We start from the raw sequence: 22,662 nt of genomic DNA, 5'->3' as shown, positions 1-22,662 counted from the left end.
GTTCCATGTAGTAGCACACTAGAAATAAGTTTTAATTAATAATGAAAGTAGTAGTAGGAGTAGTAACAACAATGTCAACCTTGATTTGTGATCAGGTAATCATGCAACGTTGCACCTAAAAATAAAAGAAAAACAAATAGGCATCCTGTAGAAAATCCACTGGCCTGACTTTTCAGCAATGCTGACTACTCGTACTTCCCAGAAATCTTCATCACCACGGGGCACCCCCAGTCTTTCAGAATATGTAGACGTTTAAGCTAATTTTAAGTGGTTAAATTCTCCCTGCTCATCAAATGACTCTCAAAGTATGGTAAGATAACTATGTATTCAACTTCCTACTGGATTTCTGGCTGTGGGAAAGGCCTCTGAGAAGGGATGGAAAAGAACTGGGGAGGCAATCCACGGAAATGTTCAAACCACAGTAACAAAAGAACAGAGCAAACCAGGAGAGATGTTAGACAGCAGTCACAGAGACACACCACCACACACATGCACTGTACCAGGGTCTCTCATACTTGTTGCAGAAGAGGGAGTACTGCAACTCAGCAACCAGTCTGCAGTATTTAACACAGTCATGTTGTCTCCTGAGAACAGGAATGGTATAATGGTTCATTCTCCCAACGTCTGTTCAGTGTACGGGAATAGTCTTCAAGGTAAATAACTGTTCTTGCACTTTGAGCCAAGTCTTTTAACTGCATTGTATTATTTTTATGAGTATTATTTTAATTGCTTTATTTATGCAAGTATAATATAGAGACATCTAGTTATTAGTGTTCTTTGATGGTACGCTTGAGGTTTTCCTTTCTGTTTATGCCAGAATAAGGATTCTATTAAAAAATATAAGTAGGTTGAACCTCAACAGTAATGACTCTCTCTGCAGAGCTCTGTTACCTTCACCGGCACATGCAGTTTTTATTAACATTGACAGATTTCTTCTTTAAATAGGTATAAGTGAATAAAATGCTTTACATTATGGCTGGAAAGAACAAACTAAAAAAAATTTTCTTGGTGTCAGTTGTTAAAATAGATGGCAATGTATAAAATCCAAAAAGAGAGCTGAAACTCTAGCTTGATTTGTATCCATGGTTCACCCTCACAGACACTAATGGGAACAGGATTCCATCTCAGAATGTGGTACCCTGCCTCTCACTGCTCCAATTCAGCTATGGAAGTGTCTGTTATCCAAAAGCATTGGAACAGATGCTTGGTAGTGCTGTCCCTACCATAAAAGATGCAGGAGTAAGAACCAGCAAGTTTTGACGAAAATCTAAAGATCTCTTTATGACAAGCTTTCATTACCTGCCAAGAAATAGAATTAGCATGTTCATCACGTAAAACAATTACCTGAGCCTAATTTTGATGCATTTCTTTTGACAGAGATTTTAAATGAATGCAAATAGGTGTAACTTGGTATAACAGTAATCAGCAATTAAGTATGATGCAGAAAATGCAATCAATTTCAAGTTACCAACATGTATAACCAAATCTTCTACAAATAACAAAAATCACATTGAGTTATTTATAATACAAATCAACCTTTCCAAGATTTTTCTCTGTTTCACCTTTGCACAGTTACTTACTTCTTACTTCAATTGCTGAAAATCAAAGTGTTGTTGCAATTAGTAGATTTATGCTGAGATAGCTGCCATTTTTTCATAATTCTTGCTGGATTTAAAAATGGGCTTATGCTCATCATTAAAAAATGCACATGACTAAAAACTATCCAAAACTTTCTATGTGCCCACAGTGTCTTATACTTACCCCCTGTTCCATTTGTTGTGACTGATGTGCTACTGAGATTAGGTTTCTCCAGTTTGGAGCTACCTGACGCATCAGTACTTCCAACAAGATTATGAGGACTTGCTAGATCTTGCATTTCCATAGACCTGTTAAAGAAGAAAATGACAGTTCTGACACTTTCCTAATAATCTCCTTTTTCTATAACAACTTCATTTACATGGAAAATTTTAAATGCAGCCTGATTAACAAATCGATAGAGATTTCTTTAAGGTCTTTTTTGCATTTTACCAAAGCTAGGAAAGTAGCTAACAATCTAAGTGAACACCAACAACACTGGTATTTTTCACTGTTCCTTTAGGTATTACAAAGTAAATGACAGAGGTTTATGAAACTGCTCAAACATGTACGTGAAGGAATGCATGTATATGGATGGACAGGTGGAGGGATAAATGGATAAATTCATGTATACTGGTATTTGTTAGAAGAAAACAGAGAAATTAAGTGAGAAGTCAGTCATAAAACAGAAAGTCAGAATAGAAACTTCTGTCTTCCAATATCTGTATTCCAACCACAGGCAGTCACTGCATTCACACTAAATCATAAGAACAGACCATACAGCTGAATGAACAGAACTTTCATGTACATTTGGAGGATTTTTTACGCTTACAAATGCATACATTCTTACTAGCGCACTTGATCTTTTTTTTATTCTGAGTAGTTTGTAGCAAACTTTTAAAATTTCAAGTGGATTTAGACCACAAAGCATCACAGTTATACTGGAGGACTTTGGATGGCTTTTATTCAATGACAACAAAACTACCTTTCTCAGACAAAGTAGACAAAGCAGACTAAGGAGACAAAGCAGACAAGGAGCATTTCTTTTTAGATCGGTAATTGCAATCCAATTTGCAGTGTGTGCTCACCTATTCTTTGCTTCATTTATAAACTAATTACACAGATTTTTTCCCCCAAAGAAACATTTTTGCTAAGTACAAGCAAAGTTGCCAGCCCATCTGCTACAGGAGAATGATTTACCGTATATATACTACAAAGGCCAATAGAAAGATTGTCTTACAGACCAGTAAAAGCCCAATTACATTGTAAGAGACTGAAATGGCTAGGAAAAGAGATGAACAGCTGGGATAGTTCAGTAAGAACAACTAACCCTGTACATTCGTATTATGACCAGGAAAATCAATGGCAAATTGTTAAGGCAATACCCAGCATCTTAAGTGTTTATTGCAAGTTTCATTTTACCTATCTTCCATGCTCCACACATCCTCCTACGAGGTAAAGAATCCCCCAAACAAAACCCCACCATCTTTCCATCCAATGTGAGGCTCCTTTCAGAATCCATTTTTCTTCTCCAAGAAGAATAAAAGGAAATAAAACTACAGAAGGAAAATGTTGCCCATTTTGTGCTCTGACTTTCATTGATCTCCTAGATGCTTTAGCTTGCCTCTCATTGCATTAATTTAACCCAAGATACAGATTCAGAACTTTCATGTCTTGAATATGTCCTGGAAAATATAGGAAATGCATCTCAGATGGGAAAATGCAGCAAGGCTTTACACAAAGGCACACGAATCAGAGTCACATTTAATTCAGTAGAACAAACCTGAGATGCACTGACACTCCACTGGCAAGGCAGACTCCTCAGCAGTAGTTTGGATGAGCAGGGTAAAGCTGATATGGCAGGAGGCCATGCATCAGCAGGTAAGAATTTTATGGCCATATTCAAGGAAATGCAAAGGCATAAACTAAGATTTGAACTGCCTTGACCTGGATTTCTTCATCTAATTGTATATACATTTCTACACATCTGTCAGCAGTGCATTATATTTACTGTCTACTGGAAATGTGATCAGTGTTAGATGAAATAAAATTAACTCCAATGGTTTCGTAGTCTGTCTGTTTTTGTTTAGTAGTTTCTGTACAAGGATAGCAGCTAAAGGTTAAAAAAAGTCTGTAAGTTTTCATCTTGTATGTACTTAAGGGAGCAGGAGAATGCTACACAAAATAAACAACGTATGTTTCGTTGCATATACAGTGTAATATTCCCCACATGTTCACTTAGCAGTTTAAGTGTCATGATCTCCTGTTCAAGTATTTCTCTGTTGATCCCAGAGAAAGATAATGGGTAGTTCTAGCTTAGGAAGTGCACATGTGCTTTTTTAATTGTTATAAATATTACAATCATTTTTCTTTTCAGACAGGCCTATACCATGGCCACAGATGTAAATGCTTCAAAAGTATTTCATAAGCAAAGTCATCATTCTACCTAGTTAGTCTGTTTAAGAAGTATTCATCTCAAGCACTTTTTACACTCAAAAGAATTAGATTTTCTTAATTGAATCAGATAATCAGAAAAAATGAGACCACTGATTTTCATTTGCTTGGCAAAGAATATAAAAATCAGATTTTGTAAAAGAAATAATTTTAATTCCATACCAGCATGTAACCTTTTGAGTAGATAAGTATTTTATTCACCTTATATTTGTTTCCTACAACAAATGACATCCCAGCCCAGACACATGGCAACTTAATTAATTAGTATGCTTTTAAAAGTAGTACATTTACAAAAAGACATTTTCTCTTGTTGAGTAAAAGACATCTTGCACTTTTTGGTAGTTTATTAAGGATAAAAAGGATATCCAAGCCAATAAAAAGTTTCACAAAACCATGTGAATACATTATACTTACCATGGGTGCTCTACCTTGTATGAACAAGTAAATGGATTATTTTAATATATTCCTATGTGATGTATTTATTCAAGTCCACATGTTACCTTCTGTACAACAGATGTCATTTCACTCACCGTTTTGGATGCTATTAGTTTACCCTTAGCCTAAAAAATGTTCAGGAAGATGTAACAGACCTAGTAAAATCAAACAACTTCAGTGAATGGAGGATTTGGGGAAAATGCTAAATAAAATGCATGAAATAATTCCAACATCTTGAATTCATTTTGTCAAACTAACTGTTTATCAGAGTCCTGCTTTCACTGACTTAATCAGAAGCAGGTTCAGGTACAGTATGTTTTACTACGCTAAAAAATGTAAAAAAGAGTGATCTCTGAAGGACTAATTAATACTTCTAAGTTTATGCAGTTATTTATTAAAAACTGTTTTCTAGTAAATGCAGTGTGTTTCAGTATAGACAGAATAAAGCCTATTGTTAAAACTGCTTAAAAACTGTATTATACAACTTTATTTTCCGTTTTTTTTTCTCTGCCAGACATCTCATTGTTTGATCGTTAGTTTCCCCCCTCTTGCATTGTCTCAGACTACTTTCTAGAGTAATTATTTAAAATGCTGAATTCCATCAAAAGATAAATTTTTGAGAGGAAACTGATTACTTGTTAAGAAGCTGTTTTAATTTTCTCTTGGCTGTTTGTTTGAAGAACTTCGGCATGATTCCAAGCTCCTGAGCGAAAACCTGAAACCTGGCAAGATGGATTTATCTTTTAATATGCTTTGGCTACGCTTTAAGTCTTTGAAAATTGGTATTTGCACATGCTTATTGGATCATTTTAGAGGCTTACTGGAAAAATCTCCAAAACATCCCAGAACAGCCCCTCAGATCCTTGTGGGCTCTAACTCCAACCTGGATGTGAACAGGCCCAACAAACTGAAGCAGGTTAAGAAGCAGCGTCAACAAGAGAAATTCTCCCCTCCACCCCCCCCCCCCCCAATCTTTAAATGGGCAGGCAAACATAACTTGTGATGCACACCAAACCACTTAAGTACAATCCAGCATCATAATCCAACCCTGTGTAGTAAGGTTTTAGCTAAATATGATTGCTCAATTTGACAACTGCATCACTGTATTTCTGTATAGCTTTTTTTTATATCGTTTTAAAGGTAAAATGTTCAAGCCTTGCTTCTAGGGTTCTGTTTTTAAAATTCCTACTTTCATTTTTATTGTTTTTCTCATTACAATCACATATACATTTGTGCACTGCTTTTGTTCAGCAAAATTAAAATGTATTTCCAGAAAACCTGGGTTGATATAACTCCATTATCCATTCGCATTTCCAATTAAACTATTATAAACGTGGACTAAGAGATGGGTTCTTCCACAACTCAAAACTCTACTCTTTATTTATGGATTCTACAAGTAGATCATATTTAGATAATTTTCTTCTTTAAAAAGATCATATTTTAAAATGTAAAATTTTTGCTGCATAACCTTTTTGGTACGTACTTTTACTATATTTTAAACTTTTTTTAACTGACAAGTTTTAAAGAATAAAATAATTTATCAAAGATTTATAAAAGAATATATACCTTAATGTGAAAATAAAGTACTTCAAATCCTAGTGTAAGCAGAACATTTTATAAAAAATACCTCACTGTGCAGAATTTGCAGCAAATCCAAAAGACAATTGAAAGAAGGACTAGCTAAAGGCCAAAGGCTCCAAGGCTTGAAATGAACATAGTTTATAAGTTAATTAGAATAAATTTTTAAATTATTTGATAGGAAATTCTCTATATAATTTTCTTTAGCAGAGTATTTACTAAACTTCACCATGGCAAAATCCATATTATCCGGGGTTTTTCTTTGGTTAGTTTCCCCTCTGGTTTTCCTAGACTGCTCCTTGTAACCCCAGTTCTTACATATCCCAATCTTCTCAAACAAACCTGGAGCCTTGCCCAATAAAGATGGGAGTTGCAGCTTCTGAAATTAAAACAAATAGCGAATTCCCCTTTTATTTAAAATTACCTTCTAGAGCAACATGAAAAGTGGGTAACAACAGAGCTGTTCAGACTTAGCTACATCTGTTTCCTAATGCTGCCAGCTCAGCTCTCTGACCAACTGCACAATTGTGAAGACAAGTGGGGCGGGTTTTTTTCCATTTCCCACAGAACATTTTTTAGACTTATCTTTCAGCCATGTTCTGAACATGATTAGCGAGCCCTTCTCTTGTACATATGCAGTCTGAACTAGCTCACACAAGCCTTTCGCACCAACAAAAAAAATAAGAAATAAGTGTGGATCTGCTGGAGGGTAGGGAGGCTCTGCAAAGGGATCTGAACAGGCTGGACCGCTGGGCAGAGTCCAATGGCATGAGGTTTAACAAGGCCAAATGCCGGGTCCTGCACTTGGGGCACAACAACCCTGTGCAGTGCTACAGACTAGGAGAAGTCTGTCTAGAAAGCTGCCTGGAGGAGAGGGACCTGGGGGTGCTGGTTGACAGTGACTGAACATGAGCCAGCAGTGTGCCCAGGTGGCCAAGAAGGCCAATGGCATCTTGGCTTGGATCAGAAATGGTGTGACCAGCAGGTCCAGGGAGGTTATTCTCCCTCTGTACTCTGATAGAGCTGGGGTTGTTTAGCCTGGAGAAGAGGAGGCTGAGGGGAGACTTCATTGCTCTCTATAACTACCTGAAAGGAGGTTGTAGAGAGGAGGGTGCTGGCCTCTTCTCCCAAGTGACATGGGACAGGACAAGAGGGAATGGCCTCAAGCTCCGCCAGGGGAGATTTAGGCTGGACATTAGGAAAAAAATTTTCACAGAAAGGGTCATTGGGCACTGGAACAGGCTGCCCAGGGAGGTGGTTGATTCACCTTCCCTGGAGGTGTTTAAGGCACGGGTGGACGAGGTGCTAAGGGGCATGGTTTAGTGTTTGATGGGAATGGTTGGACTTGATGATCCGGTGGGTCTCTTCCAACCTGGTTATTCTGTGATTCTGTGAAAATCTCACAAAAGCATACTCCTCCATCATGCGAGTTCTGGGAGCTTGCCAGAAAGTTAAAAACAAATAATACTGATGGACACTAGCATGACCTTCTTACCACTCTCCTGGAGGCCACATTTCTTAACTTGTAAAGTGATCTGATACAGTGCTAAGAAGCAGTTAAAAAATGCTCTTCAGAGTTTAATTTTATTACTTTTTTTTTAACAACCCAGAAAACAAGTGCTAAACTTTTTGCAACCATTTGGGGACGGAAGGTAGATTTTCCTGTTTCTCATGGTTTGTAAGTAGGTTGTCAACTTTCATATGAAAAAAGTAAGAAACAGCAAAACTAATGCCAGATTGATATTCCAAAAGAATACTTCTCCTCTGTCAATCTACAGCTGATATCAAACAGACACTATCAAAGGGAGGGAACCTTCGTGAAACAAATTAAGACATTACTGAGTTTTTCTGCCATGTTAAAAAATACCACATGGGTAATAAGTAATAAAAATATAATTAGGTTCCGCTTTGTAGAACTGTAAGTGTACAGTAACAACTGTAGTGGACTCATTAGGAACATGGTTGATTCATTATAAGCTTGAATATCATCATGTAGCTTCCCAGTACGTGAGTTCTGGAAGTTTACAGGGAAATAACCTGTACCAAACGACTGCAGTAAGAGCACCGTGGAGAGGATCCTTCTAGTACAAAGTGACACTAATTTGAGGAAAACTCAAAACTGCCTGATTTTTTGTTAATAGCCTTTTCAAACTCAACAATACTGCCTATCTTGCAGAGGATGGGACTCTTAGGTAATCCTTTGGGGCATAAAGTGGCACTGGTTGTGATTTTATCTCAGTTTTCCTTTCATACCTATTGTCTTTCTCTTGGCTATTCAAGCTCTAATTCCAGGAGAAATAAAAAGCAACTCATGCAGACAGTATTACTTTACAGGAGCTGTCTGACAGGCAGCCAGAATCAGTGCTGGGGCTGCACTTAGTGCAGAGTACTTGGCTGAGAACGTGAGCAAGCAGGTTTGGTGACAAAGGCCAGCATTGTAGGATGTCTCCTTATGCTATTCACAGCTAGAGAAAAATGTTTCCTTTAACAGCACTGCAGTTTCTTCCCCAGCCCCATTTCCCATCTTCCCAGTAAACTTTCTGCTATCAGCCTCTCTTTTTGACCCTGTGCCACCTTGAGGTCCTCTGTGCTTCCTGACAAGTGTCAGACATTTTTTTGCCTTTGCTAAATCTATGCTTCTGTCATTTCTCACCACATGAGAAAACACCAAAGACGATGGCTTTTGTTAATCTAGCATGTGGTATTGCTATAGCAATAAGCAGATTCTGCTTTACTGAAAGGGTTATACGCATATCTTCTTTGTGAGTCCAGAGAGAGAATATGACTAAACAGTGAAAAATAATTGCTTACAAACTGAAGGTTATTTTGCTGGAAAAGAAAAACTGACATTTTCTTTTCCTGCCTGAGAAATATAACAAAGGTGAAAAGGTTCGATTTGCTGTGGTGATGACTAAACACGGCAGTGAATTTAGACGGCTTAGACTGTCATGCTGTATAATTGCTGAAAACTATTATTTGCTTAGAAGTCAGTAAATGTATGGTTTCCCTGGTTTCTGATTGACTGAGACATTTTATTTCAATTTAATGTCATTAATATGGTTTCCATTAAAACCACAGAAAATGTCTATTCTAGTGCAGTTCAACTGGCCATAAATCCACATTAAATTGTTTTCTCGCTGCTTTCTGACTTTTATTGGGAATGAGTAACATTTCTCTATACAATTAAAAGACAATGTAACACCAATTTGCATTTCCACAATTGTGTATAATATAAAATAATTTCTAAGAACCATTTCTGGATTCTCCTGTTGGATGTGTAGTCCATTTGTCCAAAGCCAACCAGTACTAAAATGAATAGATAAAAACCAAGACAAATTGCAGAAGCAGCAGAAGGGAAACATTAAATTATTGACCTCAGCAGAAAATTCCAGCTTGTCCTTGCAATACTCAAGAGATTTCTTCAGTTACAAAATACAGGTCTACACTAGTAAAACAGGGAAATTGCTATTGAAAAGGTAGATAACAGGAAGCCTTCTTTTCTGCATGACTCCCTTTCCACCTCACCTCTCCACCCTACAGTTTGGGATTGGTTTGATGTGACGAAGGCAAATGGTAGTTTTATATAGGAAATTATTATAGTCTGATGTAATAAATGGATGCACATGTAAAAAGCACAACTACACAAAGCAACACCTTCTATCCAGCTGGATCCCAGCCTCTGAGTTCTTATTTCTGGGCTACCTGAATGTGACAGGCACAAGTTTGGTGTGATACTATTTTAGCTCAGAGCCTATTCTCCAGGCACTGTAGGAAGTATCTGGCAAGAAGTAATGTGGTATCTGAACAGATATTTCCCTTCTTCTTAAAGAAAATAACAGCTAGTTGGAGAAAACCACACCAAAAGCCAGACGAAGAACATCTAAATTAATAAGAAGTAAGGACCAGAGACTGATGGAATACCAGAGAGAATAGTAGGGAGCTCAATTCTCTTAGTCCACATACAGGCTGGCCCATCCTGAACCCAGGCTGTACATGACCATGGCTGACCACCATCTGGCATGCACCAAACCCATGTTTAGCACATCCCCAACAACAGCAATAATCCCATGCCACAGCTTGAGCTCAGGCAGGGGCACATTTCACACTCTACCACAAGCTTGGCTACATAGCACGCAGCACATGGGCTCACTACACAGGTCATAGTCCCAGTGTGAATAGAAAGTATGTAATGGTACACAGGAGGTTAAACTCATGTTTAACCTGCTACTTAAAAAAAGGTAACCAAAGTAGTTTTTTAAGTAATTATGTGAGCATTTAAAAAAAATCAAAAGCACTAATGACACTGCAGTTCCACAGGGAGCTGTCAAATATACAACTTACATGAAATACAGACAGGTTTACAGATACGTAAGATCTAAAAGCAGGTCTCTGGATTACAGGGACACATTTTTAGCGTAGTTCACCCAACAGCTCCCATTTCCACTTCTGATCACTTCCAGATGTGATCTGCACTTGCAAATTCTGTGGTTCTTACAACATGATGATCTGTGTCATAAACAAATAACAAACACTTCTGTGGAGATGGCTGAAATGCAAGTAGCAAGCCTGTGGCCTTCCCTCCTACATACAACTTCTGCAGAACATCTTTTCAGGTTGAAAAATATGCTAGGAATTTCAGAGTCCTTTCTGCATGTCTGACAGGTGACCTGGTCAGAGGTAAGAAACAGGTAACAAACCCGATGACTGGTGAATCTCACCAAGTTTCTCTTTTAAGTCTAATTTGAGCATCAAAGACAATTTCTCATATATACAGAGGAATGTGGAGGTGATCAGCTCTGCCAATTGCTAGCCTATTGTTAATCTGCCCTAAGCCTAAAGCCACACTCTTGCTGCACAGAATTTCAAAACATCTCAGGGGAAACACAAGACAGCGTTCCTGATGGAACGGCAGTCTGATTTTAAGTGGAATGATGCTAGGACTTTTGAAAGGGTTGTTTGAAGCCCTGATTTCCTATGAAGAATGAGTATAGGTGCGCTCTCCTGAATGGGAGAAAATAACCTCTTCCAAACCACATGTTAATGGCAGACTGAGATTGAAAGAAGCATCAAAGCACAGAATGTCTTCCAAATCCCTGGTACTCACTCACACCTGAGAAAGGATTTCTAAGGATAAATGCATTTCCTATCTTCCAACTACCTTTTTCAGAGAGAAGGGGATACAAATCCTCATACCCTTTCCTAGCGTGCTGGAGAACTGTTTTGGCAATGTGGGAGCTCTTCCCTTTGTATCTGATATACCTCTCCAGAACCCTTAATTCTGGACTTGTCTGTGCAGTAGCTGGAGGTACACTTCAGCACAGTGGAATGAACATACTTGATTCTCTTCACCTGCCACATAAAAACCACCACCAGTAGAGATGAGACACCAGGGACACTTGGGTCCAGATACTGATGCCTGATACATATCTGCATTTATTAATTGCAATACAGAATCACAGGATCACAGAATCAGAGAATAGTTTGGGTTGGAAAAGACCTGTAAGATCATTACGTCCAACCATTAACCTAACACTGCCAAGTCCACCACTAAACCATGTCCCTAAGTGCCACATCTATACCTCCAGGGATGGTGACTCAACCACTTCCCTGAGCAACCTGTTACAATGCTTGATCATTCTTTCAGTACTGAATTTTTTCCCCAATATCCAATCTAAACCTGCCCTGACACAACTTGAGGCCATTTCCTCTTATCCCATTGCTAGTTACTTGTGAGAATAGACCAATGATATCCACCTTGCCACAACCTCCTTTCAGGTAGTTGTAAAGAGCAATAAATAAGGTCTCTCCTCAGCTTCCTTTTCTCCAGACTAAACAGCCCTAGTTCTCTCAGCTGCTCCTCAGAAGACTTGTGTTCTAGGTCCCTCACCAGCTTTGATGTTCATATATAACATTAATTATGTTATATAGCAATACCATGATTAATTACAATATAATAACATCAACTTTATTCATGTATGACTATATTTAAGCAAATCAAAACTGGGAAATCCAACATGAAAGTCTGGGAATTTCACCATTGGCTTCAATGGAGCCTGGACCGTATGATGCAAGTACGCATTAACATTTTCATAACAAGAGAGCAGAGAGTGGATTACGTCCAACTTAACCTGAAAAGTAATGTCTGTTAAATTTCAAACTAGTTATTGGAATGTGATTCTTCATCAGTGACTGCCCAAGGGAAAAGAAGCTCTTTCAGGTGTGGTGTACTAGCATGATCATAGCTCATTTCAATGTAATGTCTTTAGCCACCAGTACAGTGGCCTGCAAGAAGTTAGTCGATCTCCATAAAGGGTGAAGTTATGTTGACAAACTGCAGAATCCAGGAGTTGCCAAAAAGTTGTAGTTTTCATGCTCCATTCAAACTTCATGTTTTAATGCAAACATTCTGAATCTTCTCTAGGTTTTGGGGGATTTTTTTTTGTAAATACAAAATACACAGAGTTATTGGCAAGCAATCTAACATGGGAAACGTTAACGCATCTCACTTTTAACAGCGAAGTTCCCCTTAAAAGTTAAACCTGATCTGAACCTTGGCTCCCAAGACAAATATTCTATAGGTTACCTCATGTGGAGAACGTTATATTTGGCTCCGAAACATTTTGTGTCAAGAGCAATTATTTCTGTTCTCTAATCGCAGTCACAACAATGAGCTAGGTTTAGAATATAAAATAAATATATGCAATTCTCTGACTGCCCTGTGCTTTAACTGCATCAGCATCTGATCATTCCTGTTAAGTAATAAGGGGTAGCTGGGCCTAACCATCCTGGACGGCAAGGTACATTAGATGATTTGCACACATTTATATCCTTTTCATTTTGTCCAGGAGACCTTACTACCTGCACACGTGAAAGAATAGGGAGATTATTCCATTTGCTTTTAATAACTAAGTACATTCAAACCAATTTCTATTATTCTGAGAGAGAATGATGCCCTGATAACATACTCATGCCGACTGACCTTTACAACTGATATAAAATTTTGCTCTGCCATTTGATTTCCCTAAGTCTTTTTATAATTTGAGTCTTAAACCATGCACACAGGTTTTATGTATCTTTTTAATTTGAGGTGAAGTAGGTTGGTTTGTCTAAGAGTCAATAAATAAGAGTCGCTGAGGGCTCTAGGGCACAATCTCCCCCAAATTACCCCTTGAACCACAGGAAAGGGCAGGTATCAGCTGCAAATCTGTAGCACCTCCAGTTACAGCTCAGCCAAATGATTTGACCTCACTATGACTTCTGACAGTTTGCCACCCTCTAAAAATCATGCAATATCCACTTCTGTCAAAGTCCTGAGGAAAAAGCAGGAAACAAATGCTGAAGTGTTGTTGTTTTATAGTTCACACACATCTATATCACAGACTTAAGACTGTAACTTTACTGCAGTTCCACAATGCTTAAGAACCTGGCTTGCAAGACAAGGCACTGAGGTAGGAGATATTAATTAAAATGATTGCTTTTTGCAATTCAATTATTTTTGTTTCTCAGCAGATTTTTAAATATTACTGTTGTGAAACATGGTATAGTGATGAAACACAAAGGGGAATGAACATCTTTCTCCGTTACTATTTAGAGAAAGTAATGAAAAGCAAATCTTTGAGAATGCAGGGCTCTTTACTGTTTAATTTGATCTACATAATTAGAAGGAAAATAACACATAAGCCTGAAATAACATAAGGATAAAACATGATCTTATGTATAGTCACCTGCCAATTACTTCTACACTGAAAAGCAAATAAAATCCCCCAAACCCTTAAAAATTAAAGTGACAGACATTCAGTTCTAAATTGAAACAGAACTAACATGAAGCTCACTGAACAGGATGTTCTCCCCCTCTGCTCTCTTCCATGCTCATGCCACGCAATAAAGAATGCTGCTAAAAAGTCAAGCCATGAAATTGCTTTATTTATTTGGGCACTGTGTATGCCTTTCTCCACAGATCTGTCAAACATAGCTTCCTACAGACTTGCTGCTTCAGTCCTGGGCCTCTCCTAAGTGGCAGACAAGAATCCCCTATGAATTAGATTGAGGCCATCATACTCATTTTCACATTTAAACAAATCCAGATTGGAACTCTGGTTTTCAAAAGTTAGTGGAAGGCAAGTGGATTTCATGCTTCAAGGGGAGGTAAAGTTACCTCTGCTCTACAAATTACATAAAGTAATTCCCCCCAAAATTTGACAATAATATGGACTGAGAACACAGTAAATTATATCACTTGGCAGCTAAACTGGAGAACTAAGTCCAGCATTGCCAACAAAACTCAAGACACACATTTGGATATCTGGAAAGCTTTGCAATTTCTACCAGAAAGAAGCCTGCACAGGCATCTTAGGAGACTCATAAAGAAGCTTATCAGCTGGAAAGGAGTGTGTAAATTCTAAGGATCAGATGAAAGTTTTGTTTTTTTTTTTTAAATAAAAACATTCAAAAGGAGAAGATAGAACAGACAGACCATCTGCCATGTAACCACATGAAAGACCCCTGGGCAAATCCAAACCCATTAGCAGAAGTGCTTGACAAATCTGCCAAAGAGCCAGATGCTGCTTATGGGGGAGTCTCTTCCCCTACTTGTCATCTGGATCCTCTGACTTCTGTTCCCAGAGGAGGACAAAATGACTGCTGCTCAGACTAGACTGTATGTGGAGAGAGCTGAAGCAAAGAATCACTCTCTGGTAAGTCTACTAAAACATACAGAGAGGAGATCAAGTCTGAAATAATAAAACCATTTTGACACACGTGTATCATGTATAGAAGATGCAGATGGTAGAAAACAGAAAGTAAACTTGGAATTACTTAATTTGCATGTGGTCTCTTTATATTTTTTCTTTTTAGTTAACTCTATTCTTGTTTCCTACCTTCTTTTTTCTTGTGATGGATCAGGACCTAGTAGGATGGCAAAGAGGTAATTTTGATATGCTAAATACTAGCACAGTGGCGCTAGTTTAACTGCATGGCACTAGTTAAATGCCTACTGAGTACACAGAATGACTGATGGTATTTAAATGGTGTCCGAACAGGTTGTGAAATACCTAACCAAGAACTTACACTTAAAAATATTTGAGGGAAAACATGATTAATTAAAAAAGTAACCTATAGCAATCTCAGAACAGGGGTTTTGGATCTACGTGGCCAACTTTTTAATGTCTGCATTCTTCTAGGACTATGTTAAACTGGATTTAAAGTGCAAAGCAAGTGGAAACAAAAACTTCTATTATTCAGACTCACCAATGGTAAAATATAGTTGGAGTATCCAAGAGGTCAAAGAAGCTGGAACCGAGACTGAATTAGTTCTCCTGTGTACTGCTGTAATGTGATATGACAGAGTGAAAAATAGACCAAGGGAAGAAAGAAAGAAACAGAGCTCCTTCTCATTGTGATTGCATATGCTGCACTTGAAGAACCAGCACTGTCATTTCAAGGCTCAAAATTTGATTAAATTTTAGCATAAGGCACTAAGAAACTATTGTATTAAGTAAAAGTACTTGCAGGTATAACCTTAGTTTATCTTCTTTCACTCAAAAATACTATTTAGCCTATCCCCAGCCATTCCTGAAGGTTCAGAAATGTGAAATGGTGATACACTATTTAACAGATAAATACATGCACTCCTTTTTCTTGTCTTCGAAACGCAAGAAGACCAGATATACCAAAAACTGCCATGACTTAAACAGATTCAGTATAAACTGTTCAAAAGGGGTGGGGGGGGAAGAGCAGAAAGGGAGAGGAAAGTATAATGAATGCTCATCTTTTGAAAGCCAATAACTTGGACCTTGCCCACCCACTCTGCAGAGCAGCAATACACTCACTTTAGACAGAAATTAATTTCATCCAGGCCAGTGACTGCTAGACTGACGTCTTGGAACTGTTGGCAATCCAAGGGCACTCTGCAGCAACCTGACAAACGTTGGCTGGTCTATAATGCAGCATGAAGAATACACACAAAGGTGAACTGAAATACCATCTATCTACGTAACTAGGCTGTATGCTGGGCTACTAGTGCCCACATTATTATCTGGCAGAAATACGCTGTGTCACAGGCAGTCGGGAGGACTCTGGCCCTCTCACCTGCACTAGTATCTGATCTGTCCAAAATAGATGAGTAACAACCACGAGCACACTATGCCCCTTGGATGGCTGCAGTTCTGCTCCCTCCATACGCCTGCAGTTCCGGCTAGAGAAAGTGGATGGGAGAGAGTGACAATAACCTTGCAAATGGACTCCAAATTGCATTTAACTGCTGCTATCTGTATGTATGTTACATTGTGCCACCTGATTATCCAGTAGTAAGGGCAGTAGAACATATAATGTTATCATTTTTGCCCGGTATGAAAAAAGCTACAATAGTTGCCCAAATTATGCTGTACAACAGCACTCAAGTATAAAAGGGATGATCTGGTGGGTCTCTTCCAACCTGGTTATTCTGTGATTCTGTGATTCTGTGATAAAGAGAATGGGAGATCCTGGCGGAAGAACTGCATCAAGGGACTGCTGTACCACTGCTTACAAGAAGTTGTTCTGAAATGAAGACTACAGGGTTACATTGATTATATCATAGAATCATAGAATCACCAGGTTGGAAGAGACCCACAGGATCATCAAGTCCAACCATTCCCATCAAACACTAAACCACGCCCCTTAGCACCTCGTCCACCCGTGCCTTAAACACCTCCAGGGAAGGTGAATCAACCACCTCACTCGACAGCCTGTTCCAGTGCCCAATGACCCTTTCTGTGAAAAATTTTTTCCTAATGTCCAGCCTAAACCTCCCCTGGCGGAGCTTGAGGCCATTCCCTCTTGTCCTGTCCCATGTCACTTGGGAGAAGAGGCCAGCACTCTCCTCTCTACAACCTCCTTTCAGGTAGTTATAGAGAGCAATGAGGTCTCCCCTCAGCCTCCTCTTCTCCAGGCTAAACAACCCCAGCTCCCTCAGTCGCTCCTCGTAAGACTTGTTCTCCAGCCCCTTCACCAGCTTTGTTGCTCTTCTCTGGACTCGCTCCAGAGCCTCAACATCCTTCTTGTGGTGAGGGGCCCAGAACTGAACACAGCATTCGAGGAGCGGTCTCACCAGTGCCGAGTACAGAGGGAGAATAACCTCCCTGGACCTGCTGGTCACACCGTTTCTGATCCAAGCCAAGATGCCATTGGCCTTCTTGGCCACCTGGGCACACTGCTGGCTCATGTTCAGTCGGCTGTCAACCAACACCCCCAGGTCCCTCTCCTCCAGGCAGCTTTCTAGACAGACTTCTCCTAGTCTGTAACACTGCACAGGGTTGTTGTGCCCCAAGTGCAGGACCCGGCATTTGGCCTTGTTAAACCTCATGCCATTGGACTCTGCCCAGGGGTCCAGCCTGTTCAGATCCCTTTGCAGAGCCTCCCGACCCTCCAGCAGATCGACACTTCCACCCAGCTTAGTGTCGTCCGCAAACTTGCTAAGGGTGCACTCGATGCCTTCATCCAGGTCTTTGATAAAGACATTGAACAGGGCTGGACCCAGCACTGAGCCCTGGGGAACCCCACTTGTCACTGGCCTCCAGCTGGATTTCACACCATTTCCCACCACTCTCTGGGCCCGGCCATCCAACCAGTTTTCCACCCAGGAGAGTGTGTGCCTGTCCAGGCCAGAGGCTGACAGTTTCTCAAGCAGAATGCTGTGAGAAACTGTGTCAAAGGCTTTACTGAAGTCCAGGAAGACCACATCCACAGCCTTTCCCTCATCCAGCAGCCGAGTCACTTTGTCATAGAAGGTGTTCAGGTTAGTTTGGCAAGACCTGCCTTTTGTGAACCCATGTTGACTGGGCCTGATCACCCGGTTCTCTTGCATGTGCTTCATTATAGCACTCAAGATCACCTGTTCCATGACTTTCCCTGGCACTGAGGTCAGACTGACAGGCCTGTAGTTTCCTGGGTCCTCCCTGTGACCCTTCTTGTAGATGGGCACAACATCAACCAGCCTCCAGTCCAGTGGGACTTCCCCAGTCTTCCAGGACTGTTGGAAGATGATGGAAAGGGGTTTGGCCAGCACATCCACCAGCTCCTTCAATACCCTTGGATGAATCCCATCCGGCCCCATAGACTTGTGGGTGTCTAGTCGGGCTAGCAAGGCTCCGACCACCTCCTCTTGGATCATGGGAGCCTCATTTTGCTCCTCTAGCTCCTGGGTTTGTACACAGATGGAACAACTTTCTTTACAATTAAAGACTGAGACACAGAAGGCATTAAGTACCTCAGCCTTTTCCTCATCCCCTGTCACTGTTGTTCCTTCTGTGTCCAATAGGGACTGTATGGTCTCCCTAGCCCTCCTTTTATTATTTATATATTTATAGAAAGATTTTTTGTTATCTTTCACAGACTTTGCCAATCTGATTTCTAGCTGAGCCTTAGCCCTTCTGACTTTTTCTCTACACAATCTCATTTCCCTCCTGTAGTCCACCCAAGAGGCCTGTCCCCTCTTCCAGAGCCCATAAACATTTCTCTTCTTCTTGATATCACTCAAGATCTCTCTGCTCAACCAAGCTGGTTTTCTCTCCTGCCGGCTTTTTTTCCGGAACATGGGGATGGCTTTCTCTTGAGCTGCTAGGATTTCCTTTTTGAAGAGCCTATAGTACTTAGTTATTGACAAAGCTCCACAGTCTCATTTTTGTCAGCCTCCCCAGACCTTGCATGCATTTAGATTGAAGGGCACTCACCATCCCATTGCCTATGATGGCAGAATACAGGTAACGTGTTCAGCATATTGAGGATGGTTTCATGGCTGGGGTCTGTTGAATAACTTGCATTCACGAGCAGGCTCAAAAATCACAAGGTGCTTTTGAAGTCACAATTCTGTCAAAACTATTAATTATACAAATATATGGGGTGATTGCAGCCCTCCTCACAATTTACAACAAACATTCACATAAATAAACTTGCTTTCTCTGAAGAAGGGCACGTGGAAGAAAGAACAACGAGGAGAGTTTAAAACAGATGTGGACACAGCAATATCCTGTGTGTCACCACCACTGTTCATATAAGAGTGTATAAGCTAGGAATTACTCAGGATGATGGAAAAATCTCTCACAGATGAGTCTGGAATAGCAAAAGGACCTAGATTTACGTGTGCTGATTACAGGACACTGGTTCAAATACCCACTCCAAGAAATATGCACTACTTGTATCATGTAGGATGGGTTTCATAACTGCCTAATTTTTAGGACATTTACTTAAGATGTGTAAGACAAGGTCATATCCAATGAATAAATACATATAAAATATCAATTACTTTTTAATGCATATATTTTAGTATTCATTGAATGAAAACTGGGAAAAAATCAGGAGACATGAAAAATATAAGTGGTTCAAGAAGGCGGTTCAAGCCATCATTCAATAGGATTTTAACCATTTTAAAAATACACCTAAACAAATGGGAATAATAGCCCATTCCTAAGGGGACAGCAATTAAAATAAATCCTTAGTACATTTCAATATGCATTTGCACAGGATTTTGTATTATCTCCTCTATCTCATGAATAGGACATATTCCTAGCAACAATTAACAATAAATTCAGGCCTTCTAGAACAGCAGGTTTGCCTCTTTCTCAGAGACCCTTATTTCATTTCCAGATGTATTAGATTTTTTCTATCTTTAAAACAGGTTTTAAATCATTAGCGGTGGTTGGTTCTCACATTGTAGGAGCACAAATCCATACTAGAAAGCTCTTTGATAGTATGTGATGTTAGACAAAAAGAATATGTACTTGCACTTAAGGGCAACTCTAAATTCCCCAAATTATGTCTACTAACACTTCTTTTAAAATAAATTTCCAAAAAGCATTCAAAACTTCTTGGGTTTTTTTGCTTTCATTTATTCCAAAGTCTGACCCACCATTGATTTGGGTTAGTGGGAGTCTTAACACTGCCATGATCTGGCATGGGATCACTCAGGGAAAGTATTACTAATATAACAGAAAATATTTTATGCCTCATTTTAACAAAAAGACTAGGCATTTTAAACAGACGTGAAATATAAAAAAATACATTAATTTCATTATTAAAGCCATAGGGATCTGTTAATATAAACCATGCAAATGCATTCCTGTGATGTCATCAGTTACCATATGTTTGCACTCTAAATAGATTATTGCAATGTCTGTAAACATATCAAATATATTTTTAGAAGTCTCTGGAGGCTTGATCCAGAGCCAATAGAAACCAATGGGTAGACAGTGACCAGCTTCAATAGGCCTTGGTTAATCAGAAGACTGAATTTTTAAAGTTAATGAATGAGAACATTAGTGTACAGCCAGCAGAGAGACAGACTGATCTAAAAATAGGAAAGATGTGCAGAGCCTGAAAACTATCTACACTGAAAAGACAGTGTAGATACCAAGGCAGCATACTTCTTGCAACAACTGTCATCCAATTGTCATGGATGTTGTGTGTCATTCAGTTACATGTATCAGCATACTCATCTACTAACAATATTATTTTGATTGATTCAAACTGCTTAAGTGGCATGTGGACTAAACACACACCCCAAACCTTTAATAAGTAACAGATTTGTATAAAAAATTCTCCTGACTGCAAGCTAAGCTTGTGTGTCCCAGACTGTAGTCTTTATGAGAAATCTTATTCCACAACATAGTTATTTTATAATTGGAAAATTGCGATACGTTTTTTGCCAGCTGCTGCCTTGACTGAGAAGTCTGGGCTTGGTCCTGCCAAACATCTCTCTTAGGTGAAGTGTTTATAACTCTAGTGGCCTTACTGACGTGAATGCTATACTCTGACAGACATATACTACCCTTCCTGTTGACTCAGTTTCTTCTTCTAGTTCCCAAAATTACTTGTGGCAAGCTTTCAATTTATATTCTGTTTATTCTGTATTCTCATAGAAAATTTGAGTTGCTGTATCTATTCCTCTTTAGAGTTTGCCCCAAATACAAGAAATACTAGCAACTAGTTAGAAAGTGTTTTTTTCCTGGCCGCTGAAGAATATTTTTTATTGCATGTATTCCCTTCTGCAACTGAACAGATTTGCAGAAAAGCAGAATCTGTAAAATAAAAATAAATGCCTTCATATGCCTTTGCTCATATTGTGTATCTAGCTGGTTTTCTTGTATTAAATCTGCAGTGCAAAAGGTGACTGCTGGTGGAGTCTGAATGGTTGCTCAAGAGAAAATGGATATAGTAAGCTGTGTTCACAGTCAATAGAAAGAATCTTCTCCAAGGTGAGACAAATCTCACCTTCAGAGTCTAAATTAGAGTCCTCCCAATACCTTATTTCCTCAAATGAAGCCCAATTATAACATCAGTATGATCTATGGATAATTCAGTGTGGGATGCAATGGAGTTACACTACTCTTGACTCAGAAAAGCATTTACATTTCTCTCTGGTCAAGATAACCTACATATGGTTCACAGGCAACAAATCCTTACCCTTCTAAAAACCCTTTCAAGACATGGATGAGAAGAAAATGAGGCGTAATGAGGCTGAACAACACATATGAAAGTTTGCTAGTCTGAGCTTGCCCATTTTTACTGTACAACTGATATTTATTGTTTCTGTTGTAGTTGCTGAAATTTTAATGACAATTTCCATAGCTATTGCTGGCTTTTCTTGTTCAGCAGCTCAATCATAAAGCTCTTTTTCACCATATAACAATAAACATTTTTCATCTCTTGAACTGCAAATAAATGAGAAGGTACTTCTGGTGCCATTGGGAATAGGTATGCAGAGGGTCAGCAGTGTTCAAACAGTCATGACAGGGAAAGGCATGACAGCTTCATCACAGAATCAGTCAGATGCCTGTAAAGCAAGGATTCAGGTTGAGGAATTAAAATGTTAGATCTGGTAAATGTGGCCAATTATATGCTATTAGAATAAAGCCAATGCCTGACTGAAAGAATCAACCATCATCATCCCAAGATAAGAATGTGAAGGTCTAGTTGGTGAAACTGCCAGTGAAATAAAAACCTCAGGTGTATTTTACACAGTCCGAACTGCTGAGTACAAAACATTTTGATGGTCTGGTTGTCCAGAATAAGATGCAGAAGACAGGTATTCAATACCATCTATTTACTTGTAAATACATTAAGGACAGTAATTGTCTCTGGACATGTACACATATTCTGTATTCTGACCAATGAAAATCCATGAGTAGGTGTCAAAATGATACCAGGGACAAAATATGAAGGCCTATTTTACATTCAAAAGTTTTAAGAGAGACTTTTAAGATGAAGGAACAGAAACAGGAATTCATATCTTTTAAGTGTTACTATGTGGTGCACTACTGAGAAATGTGGGCGTGGAAGAACAGAACAGTAATCATCTGATGAACAGCTGAAATCTGTGCTAAGAACCTCACTGAAACCCATATTAAATTGAAGCATCGGAGACCTTTTTTAAACACCTAAAAACTCCCCCTGTGGTTTTTTTTTTGGACAACCTGTTTATCTGGCAAGTGTGTATGCATGTGATTCAATATTTATCAGTGATCATCACTGGCTAATTCACAGTTCAGTAACACAAAGAAGCAAACTTTGTCTATCTGGCACTAATGCAATAGGTATAATGCCTCTGATTACATCCATCTTGCAGTATCTAATAAAGTGGCTTCTTTC

At 39.1% G+C, this 22,662-nt stretch overlaps 1 protein-coding gene across 16 annotated transcripts in view; it reads right to left on the bottom strand.

The window, feature by feature from the left end:
* Positions 1-22,662, bottom strand: part of EYA4 (EYA transcriptional coactivator and phosphatase 4) — a 155,468-nt gene that overhangs the window by 49,826 nt on the left and 82,980 nt on the right. For 8 of the 16 annotated variants that reach the window (XM_069851880.1, XM_069851884.1, XM_069851883.1 and 5 more), the window contains 2 exons: positions 1,762-1,886; positions 501-584 (listed from right to left, as the gene is read on the bottom strand). In XM_069851880.1, the coding sequence (XP_069707981.1) occupies positions 501-584; positions 1,762-1,886 (209 nt within the window). Of the gene's footprint in view, positions 1-79; positions 116-500; positions 585-1,761; positions 1,887-22,662 lie in introns of all 16 variants that reach the window. The other 8 variants (XM_069851887.1, XM_069851882.1, XM_069851886.1 and 5 more) reach the window with 3 other exon arrangements.

Source organism: Phaenicophaeus curvirostris, chromosome 2 (genome assembly GCF_032191515.1).
Source record: "Phaenicophaeus curvirostris isolate KB17595 chromosome 2, BPBGC_Pcur_1.0, whole genome shotgun sequence".
NCBI lineage: Eukaryota > Metazoa > Chordata > Aves > Cuculiformes > Cuculidae > Phaenicophaeus > Phaenicophaeus curvirostris.
This window is presented reverse-complemented; position numbering and strand designations above follow the sequence as displayed.